A 9,104-nucleotide genomic window follows, 5' to 3' on the forward strand; every position below is an offset into this window, starting at 1 on the left:
AATATTACGTTGACACTAAGATGCCTACAATCTTTCAATCCCTATCATGTAGGCATAACTATCAGAATTTTCAATTTCTATCTTTCACCCCTCGAACTCTATCACGATTGCAATCTTTTAATTTTCAACACCTATTATAGTAAAAACAAATTAAAATAACAACAAAAAGTTATCAAAATTATGCTCATCTAATCCATTCTAATAAATAACAACCAAAAGTTATCAAACTTATCAAAATAACAACAAATTAAAATAACAATTAGAGTGCAAAAAAAATTAATTAATATATTCTTATATTCCTAAATATTATAAGTTTAGGTTATATTTAATATTGTTAATATTTAATATTGTTAACTTAACATAAATGCTTATAAATATCATTCATTCCATTTTCTCATAGCAATTCAAATTATGCTCATCTAATCCATACTAGTAAATAACAACCAAAAGTTATCAAAATAACAACAAATTAAAATAACAATTAGAGTGCAAAAAAAAAAAAAAATTAATTTAACATAATATATTCTTATATTACTAAATATTATAAGTTTATGTTATATTTATTATTGTTAATTTAACATAAATGCTTATAAATATTATTCATTCCATTTTCTCATAACAATTCAAATTATGTTCATCTAATCCATTCTAGTAAATAACAACAAAAAATTATCAAAATAACAACAAATTAAAATAACAATTAGAGTGCAAAAAAAAAAAAATTAACATAATATATTCTTATATTACTCAATATTATAAGTTTATGTTATATTTAATATTTTTAATTTAACATAAATGCTTATAAATATTATTCATTCCATTTTCTCATAACAATTCAAGTGACAAAATTAATTAATTCGACTAAATTTTTATTAATTTAACAAAAATAGTAGAATTTTATCTAAGTGCTTAAATTATAATTTTTAAATAAATAAACTTGTGTATTATACAATTTAAAAATTAAAGAAGTTAGTGATACAAACCTGATTTGTTGAAGAATTTCGACGTCAACAATTCTTTATGTACTCAACCAGCTCAAATAAATTTCCTACAAAAATAAATTGTAACTAAAAATTAAACATAAGAGGCGAAAATAAAAATATTATAAGCAAGAAAAACTTACTATTGTGAAGAGGACAAATGAAGTTGGAAAACCAAGTAAGAAAGCTGAAAGAGAGAGAACACGGGGAGGCTTTGTAAATTGGAAGAACAAATAAGAAAAGTACAAGAGAAGAAAAAGAAAACATGGGGGGAGGATATAAAGACCATCAATGTGTCGCTTACAACCAACACCGGGTTTCAAAATATATGTCGCTCAGAACCGATGCAGGCTTTAAAATATTAAAAACAAGAATTAGTGTCGTCTAGAAGCGACACCCATAATTTATGTCGCTTAAAAGCGACACTATTTTATTTAAAGCGACGCCAGTACTTAAAAATATTAAAATATGTGTCGGTTATAAGCGACATTAAATTTTTACGTCGGTTTAAAAGCGACATAGAAATTTTATGACGCTTATAAGCGACAGTAAATACGACGTCATCTTCAGTCTTCAGTGAGTGTCGCAAATCTCTTTTTCGCCACTATATTATATTAAACCGACGCAACAACTGACACTATAAGGTCCTTTTGTAGTAGTGAATGAGCAGCCTAATTTGGTATCAAATTCAATTTCAGAAAATAAGATAATTAAGGTCCCGCTTTTTTTACCAAAAACTGCATCACTTTAAAGTCAAACAATAAAAAAGTGTTTAGTAAAAGTAAAATATCCTACATATTGTAAAAGCAGTAGCCTCTATACAGCATCTTTTAAAAGCAACATATAGATTGCTTTTAAAAAACTGTTTTTATAAAATGCAGAGTTGAGCCTTTAATAAATATTTTCATTTCTTGTAATATTAGTTTTTTTGTTGTTTAAATGACATTATTTTTCATTTTACACACCCGTTGTCCCTTGAAAAACAAAGTGAGCCCCACCAACTACCACTACAAACACTAACCTTACTCCACCACCCCATTACCAACACCATTGTTGCCAACACCACCACCACCACCACCACTACCACCACAATCGTCACTACTGCTATCACCATCGTTGTCGCCACTACCACCACCACCACTACTACTACAACCACAACTGCCACCACTGGCACCACAACTAGAAATGCCACCACCTCCTCTACCATCATCCCTACCATGATTATTATGTTTGCACCCCAACCACCACACCCCACTATTGTCACCACCATCATACTTCCACCATTGTTGCTACCATCACCACCACCACCCTCTCCATCGGTGTTGTCGCCACCACTCCCACTACCATGTCCATTCTTGTCGTTATAAACAGTTATATTATTTTTTTATATTAAATTCACCAAATGCCTTTACACTACTTTTCACATTCACAACATTTTTAAAAATGCAGTTTATCAAACACTCAAATGTTATATTTTATAGTTGATTATTCTTAAAGCACAGTAGAATCAGTCTTTAAAAAAATAGAGCAATCTAAACTAGCCCTAATTGCATTCCCACCCACTTTGGTAGATTTAGATCTAGGAGTTGACTTATGGTAGTTACTACTCACTTAAATAGTAAACTACCATGGTTACTATTCATTCTCCACCAATTGTGAACAGTAATTGACATGATTATTACTATTCACAAAGATTTATTTATTTTTAATGTATAATTCAATTATTTAGTAATTATTTTTTTTAATGAGATTAATTTAGAATAGGTGACTATGATATGCCACGTGTCCATTTGCCTAGCCGATGACATTTGCCTAACGTAAAACTCAAAACTTTCGTTTGAGCATCTCTCCATTTGCCTAACAAAAAACTCAAAACTTTCACCCTACCAGTAAATGCACCTTCCCTACAACTAGTGCCATACCAACCGACATAATCCTCATGAATTTGCTTCCACATATTTGCACACCTCTGCATGCTCATTGCCCGTAATTGGACAATGGGTAATAATGACTTTCCAAAGCTCACACAAAAAAACATATTCGGCGGTCGACCATGCGGTTCCGGCTTCGGCTCCACCTTCGATGGGAGATGCCATTTTTGTAAGCACAAACAAAGTAGGAATATAGACAATGAAATAAGAATGTAGAAAATTTGTATAAAATTTGGTGTGGGAAGAGATAAAAAGATTTAGTATTTATATAAAATCTACAAGTAACTTTTGGAATATTTTTTTATTTGGTTTTTTCTAATTTTTCTTATATTTTCTGGATTAAAAAGTTATTGTTACGGAGAGTAGTATAATATTTAGATTAAACTAAAAATTGAAAATGGACGTCAGAGATTTGGCCACGTGGTTATTGAGCGTTGAAGTAGTCATTGGAAGCCCAGCCGACCGTTGTGGCTGGCCCAAGCGTCAATTTTTGTAGCGCTACTCTCGCTGGTGGACACATGTGATGCATGCACCTTGCGCACAAAAAAGCAGTGTATACACTGATGATAGGGTCATGGATTTGGGCTTGGACTTAAAATCAACATGGCGCCGGCCATGATTGGTGAGCCTTGGTGACCCAAAAATTGGTGGTGTGTTTTAGGTTGGATTTGAGATCTAGCCATGTCAATTTAACATGGGTGAAAATGCTTTGAGTATGAATAAATATATCAAACACCTAATAAAAACAATAAAAAATAACAGAAAAAAATGATTTTAAAAAAACCCCACGTCTCCCACTTCAACCCCCCACTCCCTCCTCTACTTTCACTCTGAATTTGGTTCCTAAAAAAAGTAATATAAATATTTTATAACAAACATATAATAGACAAATTTAATTACATATGTGAGCATGTAACTAGTAATATATGATCAAACAAAAAATAAATAAAATAAAAAAGAATCAATTGCCAAGGGGATGGTATATAACAAATAAAACAACTCTCTCAAAAAAATAAAACAACAATTAATCAATCATTAGGTAGAAAAGAGATTGCTAAGAAAGTTCACACAAAGGCGCTTCACAACAACAAAAAACTCCAGCTAGGTTTTCATATATAGCACGAGGGTAATCGAACGTGGTTAACGGGTCAACCACCCAAAAATCACAAAGGAAAAAACCCTCCTGCAAAATAAAGCCTCGCTCGCAGCATGAGTACAATGGCTGGTGTTTCCTCCAAAGGTCTTGAACGCCAGAAAAAAAAAAAAGAGAGAAAAAAAAAAAAAAAAAAAAAAAAAAAAAAAAAAAAAAAAACCCCACGAAAAAGGAAAAAAAATACATGTGTAAGAAACTGTCAGATTTATTCCTATTTATCTCCAACTCTAGGGCACCGAGCGAACGTCAAAACTTCAAATTTCTGGTCACACCAACATGAGCAAAGCATGTCTTAGGTTTTTTACCAGATCTTTCACTGTCATGCTGAATTCAACACCCATCTGTAGTTAAGAAATAGAGAGTCTTATTAGTTAAGGATAAAAAATATAAAATAAAAAAAAAAGTCAGGTTTAAGTACTAAATTAACCTAACCAAGTATCGGTACCTGAGCAACTATAGTGATATCAAGAGTTGAATTGCCAAAGGGCAAGGCATAGCTGTGAACTATGGTGAGACCAAGCTTTTCTATTTCACTTAGTATTCTTGTCAAACATCCGTTGGTTTTCTCGCAGTGGATTCGTATAAGAACCTCCTTGTCCGAAACTCTTGCTTCAATTTCTGGCAGTGGCTGGTCAGAGCAGCTCTCGGAGTTCTCGTCAGATGAAGATATATCATCATCCGCTGAGTACTGCATCCTCTTCACAAAAACCACTGCTTCCCCAGTTTTCTTGGCTGCTTGTTCCTCCAGCACCTTCGTACGTTCTTGAAGATGTTTCACGTACTTGATTGCATCTCCGAGGACCGAAGCCTTGTCCATCTGTAATTTTGTGGAAAAGGGTAAATTAGAATCTTTGATGGCATTATAACCAAATTAAACTACGGAAGTGTTCTCTTAGCAGACAACACGACTGCCAGATTATCAATCTGGGTTGATTAGCCAAACTCTTCCATAAAATCTAGATCAATAACAGTTTAAAACATGATAGAGCAATGACTTTACAAACATAACATACTGTCTAACAGTGAGCACATTAGAAGTACCAACAAAAAAGTTCACTGATTAACTAGTACCTTCTTTAGGCCTGGAAGTAAAGCAGATAGAGCAATGAACCGCTGGCTGAGCTTTTCTCGGCGCTTTCTCTCAGCAAGAACATGATCTTGAGCAAGTAAAGGACTTCTAGTCACCGTAGCTACCCTCTTGATCCCTTGTCCATGTTTGGGTGAACAAGTTTGGGTGTCATAGGAACCTTGGGAAATCAAAGCTGGAAGTTTCAATTTTCCATTGGAATATTCCACCTCATTCTTTGGCTTGATAACTTTGCAATCTGGACCATAGTACTGCTGAGAAGTGGTCGGAGGTGATGAGTCGGAGTTCTCAAACGAAATTAGGTGTGACAAGGAAGAAGGAGAAGCTTTGGCAGCAATTATATGGTCAGTGGAGCAAGATTTCCAACTAGTAGTGTTCTTAGGCTGTTTTGCTGGCCTTTCCTGAGTGCCGGTCTGATGGGGATTTTCAACGAATGCTTTGCTGAAGTTGTGTGTAGCAGCTGCAGTTTTCGAGGTGAAATTTGGGTAGGATGAGTAACTCTCAGATGAGAAAGACGAGAAAATGAGCTCATCAAGTGAGTAGTCCAGAGAGCTCATTTCGTGTTGATTGATAAAAGTGGGATCTTCCATTTCCTATAATATAAATCAAAACATTACTAGAGAACCAAAAATTTGAACTTGTCAAGATTAATGTTTTACTCTTTTGCATCCATTTTTATAGAATTCCCATTTTTTTCTTGAATTATCTTCACGTTAAGAGATAGGAAAGGAGTATATAATAAATTGTAATTAGAAATGAGAATTACAAAATCAGATACCCATTCTGCTGATGAGATCATGTCCATTATGCACCTGGTTTCTTTCCTTGGAGTGGATAGTAATTAGCAGCAGCGTCGGATTCAACTGAACAAAATAGTAAAATCTTAGTTATGTACGAAGGCATGAATAAAACTTGAACAATGAACAAAGATTTCATGGAAGGCTGATATGTAGACTATAATATGATCATAAATATTATATTTTCTAGAAACTTGAGAACAAAAACAAGATTGCAGAGAGGTGAAGACCAAGAAGTGGAAAGCGTGGATCAGATTTGTATGTATATGATCGTCTATGTATTAAATATCAAAGACTCAAAAGTACTAAACAAAATTTACAGAGGTAACAATATTGACTAAACATTTACATCTCCCAGAGATTAATTGATTGATTAAATTTAAAAGAAACGCGAATCTCAAAAAACCAGCTTGATGGATAGTAATGAACCCTAAAAAACAAGTTCAGGGAACTTAATTAAGGAATCAAAGAAGCCGAGAGATCGCGTAGCAAACCCTAAGAAAACTCCTTGAAACTTGGAAAAATGGAAATAGGAGCACTGAAAGTTGAAAAACACCTCACCTTACGACCAGTGAAGACTATCCAAGTTCTTGTTTTTCCAGTTCTCCAGCAAGGAAGAGTCTTGCAATTGTAATCTTTTATAGGTATACGAACGCGCTCCACATCGAGACGATGACTAAAAAGCAAGCAAATTAAGAAATTAGAATGTACCGATCCAATAATATACTATAATTATAGTGGCACGTGTGAAAATGTTTCAGCATTCTGATGACTGAACGCTATTCATTAGGAGGCTTTTTCCTCTTAGGTCAATTTATGACTCTTTTCTTGTTTTGACCTATAAATCCAATTGATTGGGTGAACTGATTTTCGTTGGATCGGACCAAAAATACATGTTTTCAATTTCAATTTAAGAAATTTTAAGAGATGAATATCAATTCAATTTCTGAATTGAAATTTCGAAATTTTTATAACTCACCTTGAATTCAGAATATTCGGAATTAGAGGAATTTCAAAATTATGGAATTGTATAGCTTCATTTGTACCAAGATCAAAAGTATTTCCTGTTCACTTCTACGTAATTGTTGCAGTCATATTTAGAATAAGAATGTGATTGTCTAAATCCTATTAGATATATGAATGTATCTTATATTCCTATTAGGAGTTGATTATCTATTAAGAGTTCTAATCCTAAAGGATAAGGTTTTTGCCTATCCAGCTGCATGGACCGTTATAGCAGCCTTTGGGCTTACTGCTCCTGCACTCGACAACTAGGCTTCAGCTTGGGGTTAATTTCGACTGGCCTGAAGCCCCGAGCCTACCTGCAGCTTGGCCCGACTTGCCAACAAGCCTTTGCGCTTGCTGGGATTTGATCTTGCCCTGGCCCACAACCAAACAATCAGCCCAGTAGGCTGGGTTTCTTACCCTAGCCCAAAGACAAGGCTCCAGCTTCGGTTGGGCCTTCCTTGTGCTAACCCACAAGCCAGCTTCGGCTAGGTTTGTCCCCACACCCATTTGCCCCAATACCAGCAGCCTTGGCTGCTGGGCATACCCAGTTCCTTCGGCCCGTGGCCTGCAGCCACTCGCGGGCTGCATTTTGCAGCTACCCCAAGCCCAAATCTTTTTGGGCTATTTTTATTTTTTTTATTTTTTTTTTTACCCCATGCTATTATTTTGGCATTATTTTTCTTCCACGATCAACCATGTTTGGTCCCGATCTATTGAATTAATTAAAAGTGACCTATAGTCCATTAATCTGATAATGAATCCAAAATTATTGACCTGAAGATCACTTTTGGACATTAACGATTCAATAATTTATTTGTATACTTTGAACCGTTTACATACTTTCGTAGTAACGAAGCTCTTACACTTGAGTTCCTGAAGAAACTCAAATCCACTACATTTAAATTAGTATATTGCATTATGTGTTTCTTCTAGGAACATCTCCTTTATGAACTAATCGTTCATAAAACTAAATTGAACCTATAGTTTCATATTTAGTGCCTTTGAAACCGAAGTTTCATTCAAAACTTACCCCATGAAACCCGGTAGTTTCCATACATAAATTAAACTAATACATGTCTATAGAACTTGAATGTTCTACGATATATGTCTATGGATCACCATATGACTAATCACGTTTTTCCCTCCGTTGTAGGGACATGTCGAAGTTAAACAAGCTCAATTTCATCGTTCTGGAAGTATCTAGAAGAAACTACCTAAAGTAGGTTCAAGATGTGAAGCTCCATCTCATTGCAAAGGGTATTAGAGCCATCATCAAGGCACCTACTAATAACAAACCTGTTGATGAAGCTCAGAAAGCTAATGCAATGATCTTCATTCGAAGACACATCCATGATGCTTTGCAGACCGAGTACCTCGCTGAGAAGGACCCACGCACCCTCTGGCTTGCTCTGGCCGACCGTTTCGATCACCAGAAAGACATATACTTGCCTGAAGCAAGACACGACTGGCAGTATCTCCGCTTCCAAGACTTTTGAGTCCGTGAATAAATACAACTTTGAAGTTTATAGAATTTGATCACTGCTGAAGTTCTGTAAAGTGGAACTAACCGAATCAGATCTCCTGGATAAGACCTATTCAACTTTCCATACCACCAATATTGTCCTGCAGCAACAATATAGGGCACAAAAGTTCACCAAATTTTTGGATTTGATCTCTGTTTTACTTCTCGATGAAAAGTAGAACCAGGTTAATACCATATTGCGTGAGAGACACTATTTTACTAACTTAATACCCAAGAAAGCACATCTAACAACTCTTTTAGGCCTATTCAACCTAATTGAAGGATACAGAAAGGCACGTATCATATTATCCAATGGTACAGTCTTAACCATTAAAGAGGCACTTTATTTGCCATGTTCTAGAAGAACGTTGCTGAGTTTTAGAGATATTCGAGATAATCAATATCATATTGAAACCACTGAAGATAATGGTTCTGAATTTCTTTGTATCACTTCGTACGAATATGGCTAGAAGCGTATTCATGAGAAGTTGGAATGTTTCCCGAGTAGGTTGTACATCACAACAATTTGCGGCATAGAAGCCCATCGTGTGGCTGGCCCTATGCCTAAGTTCCAAAACACTGTGCTACTTTGGCATGACAGTTTGGGACATCCTAGACGTGACATG

The 9,104-nt window shown here is 35.0% G+C and overlaps 1 protein-coding gene across 1 annotated transcript; it reads right to left on the minus strand.

The window, feature by feature from the left end:
- Positions 1–3,857: 3,857 nt before the first annotated feature.
- Positions 3,858–6,632, minus strand: LOC137721494 (transcription factor bHLH18). Its single transcript, XM_068460590.2, has 5 exons — positions 6,510–6,632; positions 5,930–6,014; positions 5,136–5,744; positions 4,510–4,881; positions 3,858–4,405 (listed from the first exon to the last, which is right to left on the minus strand). Exons 2-5 carry the CDS (start codon positions 5,954–5,956, stop codon positions 4,331–4,333), a joined length of 1,083 nt encoding a protein of 360 aa, XP_068316691.1. The 5' UTR covers positions 5,957–6,014; positions 6,510–6,632; the 3' UTR covers positions 3,858–4,330.
- Between the last annotated feature and the right edge of the window lie 2,472 nt (positions 6,633–9,104).

This window comes from Pyrus communis, chromosome 1 (genome assembly GCF_041283825.1).
Source record: "Pyrus communis isolate YQ-2024b chromosome 1, ASM4128382v1, whole genome shotgun sequence".
Lineage (NCBI taxonomy): Eukaryota > Viridiplantae > Streptophyta > Magnoliopsida > Rosales > Rosaceae > Pyrus > Pyrus communis.